The sequence below is a fragment of the Stomoxys calcitrans genome, chromosome 1 (genome assembly GCF_963082655.1).
Source record: "Stomoxys calcitrans chromosome 1, idStoCalc2.1, whole genome shotgun sequence".
Classification (NCBI taxonomy): domain Eukaryota; kingdom Metazoa; phylum Arthropoda; class Insecta; order Diptera; family Muscidae; genus Stomoxys; species Stomoxys calcitrans.
The window spans coordinates 255,033,226-255,054,264 of record NC_081552.1 but is presented as its reverse complement, the minus strand read 5'-3'; the positions used below and the strand labels follow the sequence as shown (position 1 = coordinate 255,054,264).

Below are 21,039 nucleotides of genomic sequence, written 5' to 3'. Positions count from 1 at the left end.
CAGGAGGCCGCCCATCCCAAAAAACAACTTGCAAATGGACATTACGACTGACCAGGTCAATATGGTATTCCAATGATAGATCAATGGGAGTAGAGAACGAATCTAATGTCAAAATTTGCTGTGTGCTCCAACGCCTAAGGAATCCCTTGAATGGCCATGTTGACCGATCGGGATGAAGAAGGACTACAATTAAACTTTCCTAGGAGTACAGACTGGCATCCCAATTTGGGGCATGAAGTAACCAAGAGTTAACCTTAGGGATATTTTAATGTTATATCCAATAGTTGAAGAAAGATGTCGAAGGGCCGAATACAACTCTTTGTCCCACATTGCAGCAAAATCGGATAATAAATGTTCCTTTTATGAGCCCAACACATTAAATCGAGAAATCGGTCTATATGGCAGCTATATCCAAATCTGGAACGATCTGAGCCAAATTAAAGAAGGATGTCAAAGGGCCTAACACAACTCACTGTCCCAAATTTGGGCGACATCAGACAATAAACGCGCCTTTTATGGGCCCAACGCCTTAAATCGATAGATCGGTCTATATGGCAGCTATATCCAAATTCTAATATTGGATCTCAAATCAACATTTCGATGTGTTACAGACGGAATGACGAGATTAGTATACCCCCATCCTATAGTGGAGGGTATGAGTATTTAAACCAAAAGTCAAGGGCCGCCCTACACACAAAAACGCCCAAAAGGACGAACAAACATATCGGGACAATATGGGAATCAGATTAGCAATCTTTAAGAATGTAATGCGAATTGGCAATATTAGCAATAAGTATCTAAGGATCCACCAAACCCCGGAAATCTGCCTTCAGAAAAAGTGGCTGAAGCGGGATAAAATGTGAATCAAATGTAAGGTTCTTGAGAGTAAAGTAGATATCTGATATAAATATTAAGGACTTAGTGTCCAGGAGGCCGCCCATCCCAAAAAACAACTTGCAAATGGACATTACGACTGACCAGGTCAATATGGTATTCCAATGATAGATCAATGGGAGTAAAGAACGAATCTAATGTCAAAATTTGCTGTGTGCTCCAACGCCTAAGGAATCCCTTGATTGGCCATGTTGACCGATCGGGATGAAGAAGGACTACAATTAAACTTTCCTAGGAGTACAGACTGGCATCCCAATTTGGGGCATGAAGTAACCAAGAGTTAACCTTAGGGTTATTTTAATGTTATATCCAATAGTAACTTTATGACTTCATTTCAAAAGTCTATGAGTAGTGCACTTCTCGACTTAAATAATGTGGATTGATAAAGGACCAATATCTTGTATATCTCTCTACTCTGAGACCAGCTTCAAAAAATTTTAAGCACAATATTTTTTTTAAACCCTTTGAGGGTTAAGCGAAGTGGACCGGACCAGCTTGTCTTATATATAAAAATCAATTTGTGTTTGTTTGTGTGTTCATTATAGTCTCAGAAGCGGCTGAACCGATACTCTTGAAATTTTCACTGATGGTGCATAATGATATCTGATGGAGGAGCGGACCCTCCGCCTTACCCTAATTTTTAGAAACGCCGGATCTCAGAGATTGGTAGTGCGAAATTTTGTGTGCTCTTTTATAGTAACCTACAAATAAAAATTTGGCATCCAAATATCGGATGGGGTACCTAAGGAGGACGCCCCACCCCAAAACCTACCATATATTTATATATAGCAATCACGACAATATGGGACTTAAATAAAATGTATTTATGATTAGAAAACGAATTTGATATCCAATTGTCGGACCAAGTGTTTGGAGGACCACCCCAACCCCCAAAACACCCCTAAATCAGCAATATTTACCGACCATGACAATATTGGACTCAAATAAAAGGTATTTGCGAGTAGAATACGAATATGATATCTAAATGTGGGACCAAGTTTCTGGAGGTCCACCTCTTCCCTAAAACACCCCCCAAATAGGTCTAATTTACTAAGTATGGCAATATGGGGCTTAAATAAAAGGTATTTGAGTGCAGAATACGAATCTAATATCTAGATGTGGCACCAAGTGTTTGGGGGCCGCCCATCCCCGAGAACACCCCCCAAAGAAGACAAATTTACGTTTATAGCAATATGGGGCTCAAATGAAAGGTCTTTGGAAGTAAAGCACGCATCTGATATCAATATTCGGGAAAAGTGTCTATGGAGCCATCCCACCCCCATAGCACCACCCAAATAGGAAGTATTTGCTGACCATTGCAATATAAGGCTCAAATTAGAGGTTTTTTAGAGTAAAACACGAATCATATATATATTTTCAAAGCCAAGTCACCAAAACACCCCACAAAACTGTCATGTTTGCCGACTATGAAAAAATTAGTTCAAATTAAAGGTATTTGGGAGTAGACCATGAATCTGATATCAAAATTTTGGGACCAACTGTCTAGGTGACGTCCCAACACCATAACAATCCCCAAATAAGACAGTGAACACTCAAGACAGTGAAGCTAGATATTCATAGTTTTTAGGGTCCATACCCCAAACCGTACATATTTGCTGCCTTTTGCAATAAGGGGTATGAATGAATGGTATTTGAGATTAGAAAACGAATTTGATATCTAATTTTGAGGCCAATGGCGGTATGGGGATCAAATTAATGATATACGATATACGATTATATGAGAATAGAGCACGTTGCTAATATATTTTCAGGGCTTAGTGTTTGGAGGACCACCCACTCCCCAAAACACCCCTAAATCGGGCATATTTACCGACCATATCAATGTGGAGCTTAAATGAAAGGTATTGGGGAGTAGAGCAAGAATTTAAAACACCCCTAAATCGGGCATATTTACCGACAATGACAATGTGGGGCTTAATTGAAAGGTAGTATGGAGTAGAGCACGAAATTGATATCCACTTTCGGGACCAAGTTTCTTTGGAAAAAGGGGTAGATCCCTTTTTCCAAAATACTCCACAAACAACAATTTTTTATTGACCATCGCAATATGGGGCCCAAATAAAGGTATTTGGTATTCCCCAAAACATGCGGCCAAGACGACATATCGGTCTACATGGCAGCTATATCCAAATCTAGACCGATCTGTGCCATATTACAGAAGTATATCAAGCGACTTGACTTAACATACTGTCCCAAATTTCGGCGACATCGGACAATAAATGCGCCTTTTATGGGCCAAAAACCTTAAATCGAGAGATCGGTCTCTATGGTAGCTATATCCAAATCTGAACCGATCAAGGCCAAAGATATTGAAGGGCCTTAAACAACTCATTGTTCCAAATTTCAGCAAAATCGGATACTAAATGTGGCTTTTATAGGCCTAAGACCTTAATTCGGAGGATCGGTCTATATGTCAGCTATATCCAAATCTGGACCGTTTTGAGCCAAATTGACGAAAGATGTCGAAGGATTCAACACGACTAACTGTCCCTAATTTCAGCAAAATCGGATAATAAATGTGGCTTTTATGGGTCTAAGACCCTAAGTCGGAGGATCGGTCTATATGGCAGCTATATCCAAATCTGGATCGATCTGAGCCAAATTGAAGAAAGATGTCGAAGGGCCTAACACAAATCACTGTCCCAAATTTCAGCAAAATCGGATAATAAATCTGGCCTTTATGGGCCTAAGACCCCAAATCGGCGGATCGGTCTATATGAGGGCTATATCAGGATATAGTCCGATATAGCCTATCTTTGAACTTAACCTGCTTATAGACAAAAAAAAAGAATCTGGCCAAAGTTTCAGCTCAATATCTCTATTTTTAAAGACTGTAGTGTGATTTCAACAGACAGACGGACGGACATGTCTAGATCGTCTTAGATTTTTACGCTGATCAAGAATATATATATACTTTATATGGTCTGACATGGATATTTCGATGTGTTGCAAATGGAATGGCAAAATGAATATACCTCATCCTTCGTATGTAAGCCAATATTAAATCTAATCGACTGCCAAAGCCCACAGTGTTGTAGTAAATTGTTTGCTAGTAAATGAAAACTCGTTATTTTTCCGCTAAAAAATGTACTCATGTGTCCAATTAATTACTCTATAGTTTAATTTATCTGATGCTAAACTATATATACCACTTCTTTCCCTACTTGATTACCTTCTCTAGTTCCCTAGTCACCCCATCTTTTACTATCATTTTTGGTTCTGTAAAATTGAGAAATGTAACATGAAGAAGTAATTCAATTATAACTATTCCCCTATCTATGCTACCAGTTACCCTAACTACCACCAATAACAATAGAACGAAATACATATAATAAGTCAATAAGTTTGTATAGTAATTATGAGACTACTAACCTTAACACAGGGCTCCATTATAATAAGCCAATGCTGCAAGGAGCTCAGATCAAATCCATAAAGCAAAGCCATAATAAATGAGAAGCCAAACTCATCAAACGAAAAGTACTTGTTGTGACATAGTATTTGTGAGAGGATTCTGTAAAATTTCTTTTTTGTAAATATTTATCAAAAAAAATGCAAAGTTTTTGTTTTCACTTCTCTAATTTTTGTTGTTTAAGCAATTGCAATGTTCAAAGTTATTTTTGTAGTGAAAGCACGGAAAAGCGCCACAAAACGCACCACAGCTAAAAATCAAGTCATTAATAAAAAAAAGAACACTTTAAGCAACCAACTTGCCTCACTAAGTGTGTGCGTAATTGTTGTGTGTGTTAAAGCCCCTCTCCCTCAAAAAAGCGAAAAAAACCAAAAAAAATATTCGTTGTGTAAAATTTTGTGATATTCGATTAAATTAATGAAAATATATATTTTTTTTGGAAAATGTTTTAAGTTGCCACGCCTATATATGTATATATATATAGATAATGTATTTATGGATGTCTTTGTTTTTTTATAAGCAAAAGACATGTCTGAAAAACTCATGCTGCAAATGCAATAACCTGAAAAAACGCAAAGCAAAGCAAAACCAATCGCATAACAATTGGACTGTTTTTGTTTTGAAAACGGATTTGACGCTTTTAAGTCTTGTTTTTTGAGTTTTGTGTGTTTCCGAATTTCAACAAAAAATCTTCCGTTGGTATTGTGATTAATTCTTTTTGATTTCCAATCAGTGTTGTGACGTACGTACGTTCGTTGTGTATGTGAAAAAGCATGTTTGGCCTAAATAAATGTCCCGCAAGGAGATTAAAACAACAAAAACTGCACGAATTTTATGTGTATGTGTGTGTGTGTGTGTGTTTTGTGTTCTCTTTTTACGTTTCTTGGGATTTAGTTGGAATTATTTTAAGTTTTTCCTATTGTTTTCATATTTGATTTATTCTTATTTTTCAAAGTTTTGTTTGAATTTCTTTACCAGAAAAATTCCTTAACATAGAAGTATCAACTAACAAGGTTTTTTCTCTTTTCCCACTTCTTTCTCACTCCCCTCCAACTGTCTGTGTTGCCATGTTTTGGTTAAAAACCCCCCATTACCCTATTGGTTTTTAAACAACACCCCATGGCAACGACAACGATGTCATACCCCACTACCCACTACCACCAACACCAATAAATATCTGTAACATGATGATCCTGTTGATATCACCACCACAATGCCACACCTGATGATGATGACGGACCACAAACGAAATGTGCGCGTTTATGTCCTGTTAATAAACAACAAAACAGGACTTTACACTGGATTTTTACTTCCGTCAATTTTGGACCGATCCTCGTTTAGCGTATAGAAAACGACCTGGTGTAGAAACACTATCGGTTGGATCAGAGTTCATAAAAAACATTTGGGTACCTGACACCTTTTTCGTAAATGAAAAACAATCATATTTTCATATTGCAACAACCAGTAACGAATTCATACGAGTACATCACTCCGGATCAATAACAAGAAGTATTAGGTAAAACCACTAAAAACCACAGCAACAATCACCATTTTTTTTTGTTTGAAGAAAATTAAAAAATTGTCTAAAGCAAAACAAAACAAAATTATGTGTATACTCCCGTTAAAAACAACCAACTAACATTAAAAAAAAATCCCTTTGCCCTAAAACAAAAACACTTTGGTGCCATATCCAAAGCTTTAACATTTGAATGTCGTACTACTGCTACTACTAATACTACTGTAAACTAACAACAACTATGAACGTCATCTATCTCCTAACTCTGTCTTTGTGATTGTCTGTCTACCTATCAAACTATTTAATAATCTGTCTGTCAATGTTTATGTTTTGCATTTCATCTCTTCACATTCATTTTTATGATTTCCATCTCCTGTCTATCTCACTGTCGCTCTCTGTCTATCTCTGTGTTTCTCTGTACATTTTTTCCAACACTTCTTTAACTGTTCTTTCTTGCTCTATCATTCTCTCTATCTCTGTGTGTGTGTGTGTATGTGCAATTTGATTTGATTTTGTGTACAAAAACAAAAGAAATTAAATGAAAAAAAATATTTGCCAAAACAAATCTTAACTTTTGATGTTGTCTATTCGTGTATGATTTAAATATTTGGTTATTCACACATTCTTTCAAATATCATCACCCTTCTGTTTGTCATGGAGAGGTCGGTAGCTATCGACTTTCAATACCCTACAATACTAAATCGCCAGGTTAATAATTAAGTATTCAATGAATTCTAGTCATTATTAAAGTAATCAGTAGTTGATAATCGTCTACAAATACTATCTACGGAACGAGACGTTCAAAACTCTTTGTATAAGATATACGGAAAACAATATTTTGAGCATTCTTTTCAGGATATCCTCTAAATTGTAACTTATATAAATCATGCCGTCATCAAGCACCTGACAAGACATATATGGTACACAGGCCCCTAAATATAAGCTACCGAGCAAGATAATCAGTGCATACGTCCGATTTTCTGATACAACTACAACCGGCAGGAATTGAAATTACCAATGGCTTTTGCTCCATGGGATTATGCTTCTTTACATGAAACGTTCCAATTTGCATTCAATACTCAATATTCAAATTTGATACCCGGTCTTAGTCTATATCTGTATGTATGGTAAGTAATGTTTCGTGAAGCATCTTCTCTTGCATATAAAAACCAGTAAGGAAGGACAAAAGTCGGGTGGTGCCGACTGTATAATACCCTAAGCCTTCCCTATATATATACAATGTGGGAGCAATATCCAATTGTAAGCCAATGTTGATGGATCTCGGCGAGTAAATATGTTCAAACTGTAATATTGGGTTGCCTAAAAAGTAATTGCGGATTTTTTAAAAGAAAGTAAATGCATTTTTAATAAAACTTAGAATGAACTTTAATCAAATATATAATTGCCATTTTGTTCGATAATCTTTGCCATCCTCCTGGCAAATTTAGTATTCCACGCTCATAGAACTTCTGGCCTTTATCTGCAAAAAACTGAAGCAAGTGCGATTTTATAGCCTCATCATTGCCGAAAGTTTTACCATTTAAGGAGTTCTGCAAAGATCCAAATAAATGGTAGTCTGATGGTGCAAGGTCAGGGCTATATGGTGGATGCATCAAAAGTTCCCAGCCAAGCTCACTCAGTTTTTGGCGAGTGACCAAAGATGTGTGCGGTCTAGCGTTGTCCTGGTGGAATATGACACCTTTATGATTCTGGTTGCTTCTCCTTGATGGCTGAATTCAATTTGTCCAATTGTTGGCAGTAAACATCCGAATTAATCGTTTGGTTCCTTGGAAGCAGCTCAAAATATACCACACCCTTCCAATCCCACCAAACAGACAGCATAATCTCCTTTTGGTGGATATCAGCCTTTGAAGTTGTTTGAGCTGGTTCACCATGCTTGGACCATGATCGTTTTCGACTAACGTTGTTGTAAACAATCCATTTTTCATCTCCAGTTATGATTCATTTTAAAAACGGGTCGAATTCATTGGGTTTAAGCGTTGATTCGGTTTGTTAAATGAATTTCTTTCAATACATGTGGTACCCATATTTAAATTGACGCCAAACAAATGTAAACAAAATTTCGCGCACTTTTTTTCTAAAGCAAGCTAAAAGAAACAGCTGATAACTGACAGAAGAAAGAATGCAATTACAGAGTCACAAGCCGTTGAAAAAATTTGTCAACGCCGACTATATTACTACTATATTACCGACAATTAATTTTTGGGCAACCCAATAACTATGGTTGACAAATGACAACATTATTGCAAATTACCCAAAATCTAACGAACATATATATGGCAGCTATATCTAATTCTGAACCGATTTCGAACAAACTTCTCAAATAATGTGGTAGTCGTCGAAGAAAGCGTTGTGCAAAATTTTGGCAAGATTGGTCAAACAATGCGCTTGCAGTGGCTCTAGGGGTGAAAATCTGGCGATATACATATATGACAGCTATATCTAAATTTGGGCCGATTTCAATGAAATTCACCAGTAATGTCGAAAGTCATAAAAAAGTCCTTCCTGCCAAATTTCGAGAGAATCGGTTAAAAAATGAGCACTTCCGTGCAAAATTTCTCAAAATCGGATGAACATATATATGGGAGCTATAATTACTAAATACTAAACTTCTCAGATACTGTGGCAGTCGTCGAGGAAAGCGTTTTGCAAAATTTTGGCAAGATGTGGGTCAATAAATGCGCTTGCTGGGATATTAGAAGTAACAAGCAAAAAGGCGTTAAGTTCGGCCGGGCCGATCGAGATATCGGTATACATGGCAGCTACATCCAAATCTGGACCGATTTAGGCCAAGTTGCAGAAAAATGTCGAAGAGCCTAACACAACTCACTGTCCCATATTTGGGCAAAATCGTACAATAAATGCTCCTTTTATGAGCACAAAACCTTAAATCGAGAGATCAGTCTATATGGCAGCTATATCCAAATCTGGACCGATCTTAGCCAAATTAAAGAAGAATGTCGAAGGGCCTAACACAACTCACTGTCCCAAATTGCGGCGATATCGGACAATAAATGCGCTTTTTATGGCCCCAGAGCCTGAAACCGAGAGATCTGTCTATATGGCAACTACATCCAAATCTCGACCGATCTGTGCCATAATGCAGAAGTATGTCAAGGGGCTTAACTTAACTCACTGTCTCAAATTTCGGTGACATTGGAAAATAAATGTGCCTTCTATGGGCCCAAAACCTTAAATCGAGGGATCGGTCTATATGGCAGCTATATGCAAATCTGATCCGATCAGGGAAAAATGGACAAATAATGTCGAAGGGCCCAACACAACTCACCGTCCCAAATTTCAGCAAAATCGAATAATAAATGTGGCTTTTATTGGCCTGAGACCCTAAATCGGCAGATCGGTCTATATGGAGGCTATATCAAGATATAGTCCGATATAGCCCATCTTCGAACTTAACCTGCTTATGGACAAAAAAAAAGAATCTGTGCAGATTTTCTGCTCAGTATCTCTATTTTTGAAGACTATAGCGTGATTTCAACAGACAGACGGACGGACATGTCTAGATCGTCTTAGATTTTTACGCTGATCAAGAATATACATACTTTATAGGGTCGGAGATGGATTTTTCGATGTGTTACAAATGGAATGACGAAATGAATATACCCCAATCCTTCGGTGGTGGGTATAATAAAGCTTTTATGGGCTTCAGACCCTTTATCAGCAGATCGGTCTATATGACAGTTATATCTAAATATAGCCCTATCTGTACCAAATTTGGGTCCTATGTTGGGAGGCTTAAAACTGCACACTGTTCCAAATTTCAGCGAAATCGGGTTATGAATAACACTTTTAAGGGCTTCAGACCGTTTATCGGGAGTTCGGTTTATATGGCAGCTATATCTAAATATAGGCCGATCTGAACCATATTTGGGTTAGATGTCGGGAAGCCTTCAACTACTCACTGTTACAAATTTCAGTAAAATCGGATGAAAAATAATGTGCATCAGACCCTTTATCGGAAAATCGGTCTATATAGCAGCTATATCCAAATATGGTCCGATTTCGCCCGTTCAAGAACCAGCGTGCATCAAAAAGACGTATATGTGCCAAATTTCAGCTCAATATCTCAATTTTCGAAGGCTCTAGAGTGATTACAACAGACGGACGGACAAACACACGGACATCGTTATATCGTTTTAGAATTTTACGACGACCCGAAATATATATACTTCGTAGGATCGCAAATTGATATTTCAATGTGTTGCAAACAAAATGACTAAATAAATATACTCCCTATCCCATGGTGGTGGGTATAAAAATCAGGTGGTCGATTTATATAGAATCAATACACAAACCGAATAAAACTCACTTGGAAGTCATGAGATAAATTATTATGCAAAATTTTAGCCCAATCGGATGAAAATTACAACCTATATAGGCGCAATCGGATCGAATCGCTTATTTTTATTTAATTGTTCAAAAAATTTTTCTTTACCAATGGTATGATAGGAAAAATATCAATCGATATTCAGGCTAAAACTAAAATATCGATAGTGCCATCGATATTTTGCCAGCTCTACTACCGATTGTCAGGGATTCAGTATTTGCTCTATAACCGGTACAGATAACTTTTATTCGAAGCTGACAAATTCAATACCCATTAACAGACATGAAGACAGAAATATTATTTCTTTGATACTCATTATGCGTTGCCTGTTATTCAGTATTCTGTTGCTGTACTCCGTAACAAGGCATTCATCTCTATACACATGATCTGTTAAATATTGATTTTTGAACACTCGATATTCGGACTCGGGTCTAGGGCTTTATAGACAGTTTCAATAACTTTTAATTAAGATTTAAAGACATTAATTGACATCAGGTTAGCCATAATCATTATTTGGTAATCAACCTACGCTACAGTGTGTTCAGTATTCTGCGACTGTAGTTACAACATTCGATGCCTATTATTCAATATCTTAAAGATATGCTCCACAAGCGTTCTCAGGAAAACTATTCCCAAAATTTAAAAATTAATCGATTGGTTATCTACAATATAATAGCGATTGTTAATAGTATTGTATGGTATATATGTATATTCATGTAATAACAAAATACACCTTTGCATCATGTCGTTCGCATCACATTAGTCACTTATATATCATATCCATAATTAAATATCATTAATCAATTAAAATGTCACACCACAAAAAGTGAGTTCAATTGGCTTTATTTTGTTTTCAACAAATAACAAATGAATGTTAAGCGGAACATAATAAGTGAGAAAAGGTCAAAGTCGGACTGAACCGACTATTTAAATTACTTTACACCACTCTGAAATCGCAAAAGATTTACCGAAAAAAGAGAAAATGTGAAGATTATTGAAAAACAAGCATCATTCGCTCTCTAAGGAAACTTTCAAAACAAAATTTGAAAGTTGATATTCAGTTCATAACCCACCTAACAAGTTTAAAATCTTTTGAGTTAAAAAGGAACTTTCCAAATCACTATCGATCTTCTTTGCCAGAGTGTTATAAAGTAGCATAAGCCAAAACAAAAAACAGAAACCAACTGGGAATTCAATTTGTCGTCCCCCACATTACCTTATCATACTGAATACAAAATTACTAAAAAGCAAAGATCAAATACCTAACTATCCTCTCGCCCTGCCAAACATGTCAGCACAAATACCTTAGCCGGCAATGTAGCGCCACCGCCAAACATTTATCAAAGCATGTCCATAAATCGAAATTGTTTCCACTTTCAAAAGTCTAACGATACAGAAACACCACCGCATAGCAAAGAACCAAGAACAAAAAACAATAACAACAATCAATATATTAGAATGTGTGTTTTGCTACACCACAAAAAGGTTTGCCCAATGGAGAAGTTTCTTTGGAGAAGTGAAGAAATTTCTTCGATTTGTAATTTTTCTACTACCTTAAAACAAGAATCTGTCCAAAAGTCTGCGCCCGCCAAGCAAACGCTAACCGCTGCCAACAGCAGCAGCAGCCCAAGGCGTGGATGCCGCTACCGACAAAGCCTTAACTTATCACTCGATTCAATCAAAGAAACAAAGAATCCATGCAAAACGCAATCGTAATCGTAAGCATAAGCGTAAGTTCTTGCTCTCCAAACTAATGTAAGTACCAATTAACAACACATTTTAAGCAAAGAAAAACCAAAACAAAAACAAACGAAAACAATTAAATCAATCAACCACTCAATAAGTATTGAACAAGTATCGTTATAAGAAAGCAATTGAAGAAAGTTTAAACAACAAACCTACAAAGTATAATACATTTTTTTTCTCATTCCTTTAATGCAACGGCTTTCTAAGTAGTTGTGTAAAATACGTTTTTTTTTCGTTTATGTTTATTTCCTAACTCTCTCTCTCTCTCACTCCACTCCTTGAGACGAAAAATGCATACAGCTAACAAGTATGCATTAGAGTAAGTTTTATTTTTTGGGTTTCCTTAGTCCTTTGTTCATTGTTTTTTTATTATCATTTCACCAATTGAACTCGCTGAATACTCGTTACATACTCTTTTCCTCTACTCTTACTCTATCTATCTATGAATCTGTACATTTTTCTCTCTCTCTTAATAATTAAAAAAAAAAAAAAAAAATACTTCAATATATGTATAAATAAGTGTATCTGTAAATAACATAGTTATATATAAGAGTTGCTATTTAGAGCTATCTAAGAGTGTTTGTGTGCATACTTCACTGGAATGAGCATCTCTTTTGTAAACACTTAACAAATAAAGAGATCAAAGTGAATATTCTTCAGTTATACGTCCTTCTAACCTCACCATATTTGTGTGTGTATGTGTAATTTAAAAAGTTGTGCATTAAAGCTTCAACTATCACCCCCACACTACCACCGAACTGCTTTTACTGTTGCTGAAGTTTCGAAAAAACAAAAAGGCACTATGAACAGTTCACTTTCAGCGTCCCTCCTCCAAATATGATTGCGGCCATTGTGTTATTGCTATTTATTAACATTTGTCTTTTTCTCTTTGTCTCTCCCGCCATGACTAGATTAACCATTACCGCATCCTGCCCTATGAATCTTCAGTACTTCCCCATGGATCGTCAATTGTGTCACATTGAAATTGAAAGCTGTAAGTACTTAACTATTTTTTGCATATATATTTATATCCATACATACATATATAGCCACTATATAGCCCTGCTCTTAAATCCCCCCCACACCACAAAATGTATAGAACATATCTAATATGTAATAATAATTTTTGTACAGATCTAAAATAGTTTTTAAGTCAGCTTATGCTCCCTCTCAAAACAAAACAAAAAGAAATCCTAGACGACATATTCTATATATATTTCAAAAATGAAAGCTAATCAACTCATTCAGAATATTTACAATTTTTTTTATCTTAAATAAAAAGGCCTTACAACAGAAACAGGAAGTTGATATCGTAAAAAGTTAAGTGGTAAAGGGGTGAAATTTTTCCAAAAAAAAAATGTATTATTGTAAACATTTGAAACATAGAGTTATACTTAAACTAGATTCTGAGTAACGGCAACATTAAGTTCATCTGGCAGGCAAAAAAGTTTCGGCGTAATTGTTTTTTAAGAATCTATATATAAAACTCTGCTTTCAACTCCTTTTTGTATGGTTTTAGACCGTGCGTTTTTTTTATTCTTTAAAAACTTCAATTTTCTAAAATCAAGCTGACAAAACATACAACGACTTGTAAAGAAGGTTATATAGCTTTTCAATTTTGTTTGTCATTTTTTTGTTACTCTAATTATTATTTTCATATAAATGCTCCCTAATGGATGGGCGAAATATCGAACGAATAACAAGTAAAAGCGTGCCGGGTCGAATCTTATACACCCTCCACCATAGATTGTATTCGTCGAGATCATTTCCCGATATCTCTTTTTAGGCAAACAAAAGACTATAGAAAAGAATTGCTATAATATTGGAGCTATATTAAGTTATGGTCCGAATCGGACCATAATTGAATTGAATATTGAAGATCATAGTAGAAGTCATTGTGAAAATTTTCAGCGAATTCAACTACCAATTTCGCCCTCTTAGGGGCTCAAGAAGTAAAATAGAGAGATCGGTTTATATGGGAGCTGTATCAGGCAATAGACTGATTCGGACCATATTTGACATGTGTGTTGGAGGTCATGGGAGAAGCACAATTTCAACCAAATCGGATAATAATTATGCCCTCTATAGGCTCAAAAGGTCAAGATCCCAGATGACAGCTATAACAGGTTATAGCTCGATTTGAACCATTTTTGGCACAGTAATTATAAGTCATAACAAAACATGTCATGCGAATTTTCAACCAAATCCGATAAGAAATGCGCCCTCATGCGAGTCTCAAGAAGTCACGATTCAAGATCGGTTTATATGGCAGCTATATCAGGTTATAGACCGACTTTCATCATACTCATACAGTTGTAGGAAGTCATAACAAAACACGTCGTGCAAAATTTCAACCAAATCGGATTGAAAATGCGCCCTCTAGAGGCTCAAGAAGTCAAGACCCCAGATCGGTTTATATGGCAGCTATATCAGGTTATGGACCGATTTAAACCATACTCAACACAGTTGTTGGAAGTCATAATAAAACACCTCATACTTAATTTCAGCCAAATCGGATAAGAATTGTGCCCTCCAGTGGCTCATGAAGTCAAGATCCAAGATCGGTTTATATGGCAGCTATATCAAAACATGGACCGATATAGCCCATTTACAATCCCAACCGACCTACACTAATAAGAAGTATTTATGCAAAATTTCAAGCGGCTAGCTTTACTCCTTTGAAAAATAGCGTGCTTTCGACAGACAGACGGACGGACAGACAGACAAACGGACGGACGGACAGACGGACGGACATGGCTAGATCGACTTAAAATGTGATGACGATCAAGAGTATATATACTTTATGGGGGCCTAGATGAATATTTCGAGGAGTTTTAAACAGAATGACGAAATTAGTATACCCCCACCTTATGGTGGAGAGAATAATAAACAAGTAAGGAAGGGCAAAAGTTGGGCGGTGCCGACTTTATAATACCCTACATCTACCCTATAAATACAATGTGGGAACCAATTCTGAACCAATTTTGATCGACCTGGTTTCAAGCAAACTTCTTATATATTGTGGTAGTCATCGAGGAAGGTGTTGTGCAATATTTTGGCATGATTGGTCAATAAATGTGTTCGCAGTGGCTCTAGGAATGAAAATCGGGCTATATATACTTATGAGAACTACAATATATCTAAATCCAAACCAGTTTCCATGTCATAAAAAAATCCTTCTTGCCAAATTTCGAGAGAATCGGTTAACAAATGACCATTTTATTGCTGTATTACTCCAAATCGGACGAACATGTATATGGGAGCTATATGCAAATCTGATCCGATGTGGTCTGAATCGATCAATAGCTTGATACAGCTCCCATATAAACGGACCTCCCGCAGTTGCTTCTTGAGCGCCTACAAGGCGCAATTCTTATCCGAATGGACTGAAATATTTCACAATGACTTCTACAATGTTCATCATTCAATTCATTTATGGTCCGAATCGGACTATTACTTGATTCAGCTCCAATAGCATAACAGTTTTCATTCATTATTCTTTGTTTGCCTAAAAAGAGATACCGCGCATAGAACTCGAAAAATGGTATTCATGGTGGAGGGTATACATGATTCGGCCCAGTCGAACTTAGCACGCTCTTACTTGTTTATAAATGAGACCCACAATAAAAAATACGATAACGAAGAAGCAGGGCATTCTTTCTCTTTGGTTTTGGTCATTCATTCAAAGGCCAAGCGCTTCTACACTTTGCCGTATTCGCCAAAATGAATGATTTGATGTTTTGGTCGAAAACTTATAAGACCTAAAATTGTTGTTTTAAAACCTAAAAAATCCATAGAAAAAAACTTTAAATTCAAAATTAGCTCCAACCGGTAATTTTGACCTGTTTAGTCTTTCTAATGTTAATGGTCAATATTATTTTGTAACTGTAAAGAAAACTCCAAGATGAATAAACATATATTGCTAAGCTCAATGATTATTTTTATCGACTCTAAATATAAAAACATTTGATAATACCCTATACCATGCTATAGACTTCCTGTTATGAGTGTAAGGTCTAACAAAATTAAACGCGCTGTTTGTTCGACGTATAAAATATAGCACCACTAACGAAAAATATACAAAAAATAAAAACTTTCAAGAACCGTAATATAAGAAAGAAATCAACGGCTTTTTTTCTAACCTGGCACTTTATAAACTATATCATATATACAGGGTGGCTGATGAAAGCCGCTACCAAAAAAAAATGTAATAACTTTTTTTCTATTTAATAATAATAATTTAATAATTAATTTAATTAATTAATTAATTAATTTAATTAATAATAATTTAATAATTAATTTAATAATTTAATTTAACATGAATAAAAGAAAAATGTATTCCATACACCGAAAAAAAAATGTAGCAATATTCATCATTGTAGCAATATTTATCAGCCACCCTGTATAAAAAAAACATATCTATATATTTATATTATCTATATAATTTATATAAATAAAACCACTGCTTTTTTACCTATATCAAAAAAAATATATATATTTACAAACAACGACCAATAAGCAATTAGATACTGTATCATAAAGCAAAAAAATATGAACAAGCCTCAGACAGATAACGAACAGAAATATGTATAGGAAGATATGCTAGATGAAGATATTAATTTTATTTTAAAAATAATTTTCTTTGTATTTTGATTACACACCCACACACTACAACAATAAAACCAAAATTTTTGTTTTTGAATTTGCCCAAAGAAGGAACACACACACACACACAAATCTACCAATACATCCCTACACCTACAAGTATATACACTCACCAACTCCACCAACCAAATCCCAGGAGACACACTTTTTTTAACCAAAAACAAAAATGAAAAAATAAATCACGACAATGATGATCACAATGGAATAAAAGGTGCTGACTCAGTAACGGACTCAATAACATAAAGCATTGAAACACTTAAAGATGAGTCTTCACCTAAGAAACGTTACGAAATAAGTTTCATTATTTCTTTAGAGATATAAGCAGACCCACAAGGGTTGTGTGTGAAAACCAAAATGGTACAACCAAATCAGCTGATATTATTGAATTGATTGAACCATACCAAAGGAATCAAAGGCTTTTCCTTTGAGACACACAACCTTTGTTCAGGCTTACCTTATGTGTTCATTTGAAACCGTTTAAAAATTTAAAAAATAGAAACACATCTTTTTTTGCCGAAATCGTGTATACCATGGCTCTGTATAAAATGAATGAATCAAGCCATTAAGTCGAATGACACAGCACCAGTGGGATTGCCCATAAGTCCATGACACTATTGCCATCACTAGCTTCTTTCAAATCTACCGTTTTTCCACTACAAAAATAAAAATCATGTTTATACCCATGGCAAAAGTGGTTGTTTAAGTCATATAGTTTTAAAGGATATAATTGCAAGTTATGTTAAACTCATAAAGTTTAAATTAAAAATAATATTAATTTTTTAACCTCGTATAAACTGTACGAACTTTTCGGAAAAACTAATATTTTTTTTTTTTTTTGCTTCATAAAATTGTCAAACCCCCTTTGCTTTTAATTGATTTAGAAAAGATAGAATTCAGTGAACATCAACAGTGAAAATAATTTCGTAACGAATTGGTTGGTTTTCGGTCGCCTTCTCTTCTACAGCAACCGCAGAAGGTTGATTCCATAACAATCCAAGGATAATCTGAACATTTTGCTTGCATAAAGCAAAACTAATCCAATATTGTTGCGTTCTTAAACCTATTGTCTATTAAAACAATTTAAGGGTCATATTAAAAAATTCTATAATTATCGTGAAATACTCATCTTAATTTAAGATTTTTGTTTTTACTCATGAACCAAAATCTCATCAATGTCGCACTAAAAAGAGTGTTGTGGAAAGATGCATTTAACCATTTTGCAGTGGCTACCAAAAGGATCATTCATACTACTACACTTAGAGATTAGTCTGTGATACAGTTTACAAACAAAGTAAATTTCTCAAGCACTTCTTTTACATACAAAGTGGAGAGTAGGAAATCTTAACAACTTTACTGATTTGTTTTTATTACTCCCATGTCCGCTAAATATCGTAACATATTGTATCTATAGGTGCGCCAACAACGCAGAAACAATGCTTGCACATGGGAGTGCTTTGTATGCGGAGATGGAAGCACCAATTTACAATAGTGCACCAAACATCAGTTGAACAAGTAACAAGACGTAAAAATTCGGCCGGGCCGAACTTTGGATACCCACCACCTCGGGTATATACGGGTATATACGGTGAAAAAATTCATACCTTAAGACCCATAGCAGCTTTATCGAAATATGTTCCGATTTGGAACAAATATTAATAAGTACAAGTCATTGTACCTTAAAGCGAGAGATCGGTCCATATGGCAGCTATATCAAAATCTGGACCGATCTAAGCCGAATTGCAGAAGGATGTCAAGGGGCCTAACGGAACTTAGTGTCCCAAATTTTGGCAAAATCGGATAATAAATATGCCTTTTATGGGGCTAAGACCCCAAATCGGTGGATCGGTCTATATGACAGCTTTATCCAAATCTGAATTGATCTGGGCCAAATTAAAAAAAAAAAATGTCGAAGGGCTTAACACAACTCACTGTCCCAAAATATGGCTTTTATGGGCTTAAAACCTTAAATCGGTGGATCGGTCTATATGGCAGCTATATCCAAATCTTGACCGATCTGAACTAAATTGAAGAAGGATGTCAAGGGGCCTAACACGAGTCACTGTCTCAAATTTCAGTAAAATCGGATGATAAATGCGCCTTTTATGGGCCCAAACCCTAAAACCGAGAAATCGGTCTATATGGCAGCTATATCCAAATTTAGACCGATTTGATCCATATTGAAAAGGTATATCGAGGAGTCTAACTTAACTGACTGTCTCAAATTTCAGCAAAATCGGATGATAAATGCGCGTTTTATGGCCCCAAAACCTTAAACCGAGAAATCGGTCTATGTGGCAGCTATATCCAAATTAGATCGATCTGATCCATATTGCAGAAGTATGTCGAGGGGCCTAACTTAACTAAGTGTCCCAAATTTCGGCGACATCAGACAATAAATGCGCCTTTTGTGGGCCCAAAGCCTTTAATCGAAAGATCGGTCTATATGGCAACAATATCCAAATCTAGGCCGATCTGGTCCAAATTAAAGAAGGGAGTTGAAGGGCTGAACACAACTCACTGTCCCAAATTTCTGCAAAATCGGACAATAAATGCGCCTTTTATGGCCGCAAGACCTTAAATCGAGAGATACGTCTATATGTCAGCTATATCCAAATCTAGACCGATCTGGGCCAAATTGAATAGAAATGTCGAAGGATATAACACAACTCACTGTCACAAAATCGGATAATATATGTGGCTTTTATGGGCCTAAGACCCTAAATCGGCGGATCGGTCTATATGGCAGCTATATCCAAGTCTAAACCGATCTAGGATCAATTGAAGAAGAATGTCGAAGGGCCTAACACAACTCACTGTCCCAAATTTCAATAATCGGATAATAAATGAGCATTTTATGGGCCCAAAACCTTAAATTGGCAGCTATATCCAAATCTGGACCGATCTCGGCCAAATTGACGAAGGATGTCGAAGGGCCTAACACAACTTATTGTTCCAAATTCCAGCAAAATTGTATAATAAATGTGGCTTTTTATGGGCCCAAGACCCTTAATCGGCGGATCGGTCTATATGGAGGCTATATCAAGATATATTCCGATATAGTCCGATATAGCCCATCTTCGAACTTAACCAGCTTATGTTCAAAAAAAGAATCTGTGCAATGTTTCAGCTCAATATCTCTATTTGTTAAGACTGTAGCGTGATTTCAACAGACAAACGGACGGACATGACTAAATGGTCTTAGATTTTTACGCTGATCAAGAATAAATATTCTTTATAGGGTCTGTGTTGCAAACGGAATGACAAAATTAATATACCCTAATCCTTCGGTGGTGGGTATAAAAATGTGCTAAGTTGGGCCGGCCGAATGTTGGTAACCCACCACCATGAATTTTACGAAATATTTCCACAAATGAATTTTATGAACCAAATTTCTGAAAATCAGGCACAAGTTAAAGTTTCTAGTGGATGCAGAAGACTAATCAGGAGATCGGTTTATATGGGAGCTTTATCAGGATATTGACCGATTCGGACCGAAACAGACACGGTTGTTGGAAGAAGAACCAAAACGCTCCAGCAAAATGTCAGCCAAATCGGACAAAAATTACGGCTTTCAGGGGTTTAGGAAGTTTAATCAGGAGATCGATTCATATGGGCACTATATCAGTTTATTGACCGATTAAAACCGTACTTGGCAAAGTTATTGAAAACCATAACAAAGAAGTTCTTTGAATTACTTTTTCAAATATATATAAGCTATATGAAGTTATTGACCGATATGGACTGTACTTGTCTTGCCGTACAAGTCATAGAAAAATATCACCATGAAAATTTCAGTGAAGCTCAATTATATTTGCGCCCTCAAGAGGCTCCGAAAGTCAAATTGGAAGATCGAATTATATGACAGCAATATCAGGTTATGAACCGATTTAAATCATATTTTGCACAGTAGTTGAAAGTCATACCAAAACGATGAGTGCAAAATTTCTGCCAAATCTGATAATAATTGCGCCTTCTAGAATCTCAAGAAGTCTAATCGGGAAATAGGTTTATATGGCAGCTATATCAGTTTATGGACCGATTTAGACCATACTTAGCACCGTTGTTGGCGGTTATAACAAAACACTTTATGCGACATTTCAGCCAAATTGGATAATAATTGCGCCCTCTAGAAGCTCAAGAAGTCAAGATCCATAATCGGCTTATACGGCGGCTTTCAGGGTCTAAAGAAGTCAAATCAGGAGATCGGGTTATATGGGCGCTATATCGAAGTCTGAACCGATATGGCCCATTTGCAATCCCCAACGACCTAAATCGATAATAAGTCTCTATGAAAAATTTCAAGCGCTCGACCGCTATCGTGATTTCGACAGACGGAGGGACGGACGGACGAACTTGGCTAGATCGACTTTAAATATCAAGACGATCCAGAATCCGAGTATATATACAATACTTTATGAG

At 36.1% G+C, this 21,039-nt stretch overlaps 1 protein-coding gene across 5 annotated transcripts in view; it reads left to right on the top strand.

Annotated features, from left to right (window-relative positions):
* LOC106089047 (gamma-aminobutyric acid receptor subunit beta) overlaps nt 1–21,039 on the top strand; it is a 144,681-nt gene that overhangs the window by 68,868 nt on the left and 54,774 nt on the right. For all 5 annotated transcript variants that reach the window (XM_059361251.1, XM_059361250.1, XM_059361249.1 and 2 more), the window contains exons 4-5: nt 5,614–5,840; nt 12,867–12,949. In XM_059361251.1, coding sequence (XP_059217234.1) covers nt 5,614–5,840; nt 12,867–12,949 — 310 coding nt within the window. The remainder of the gene's footprint in view (nt 1–5,613; nt 5,841–12,866; nt 12,950–21,039) is intronic.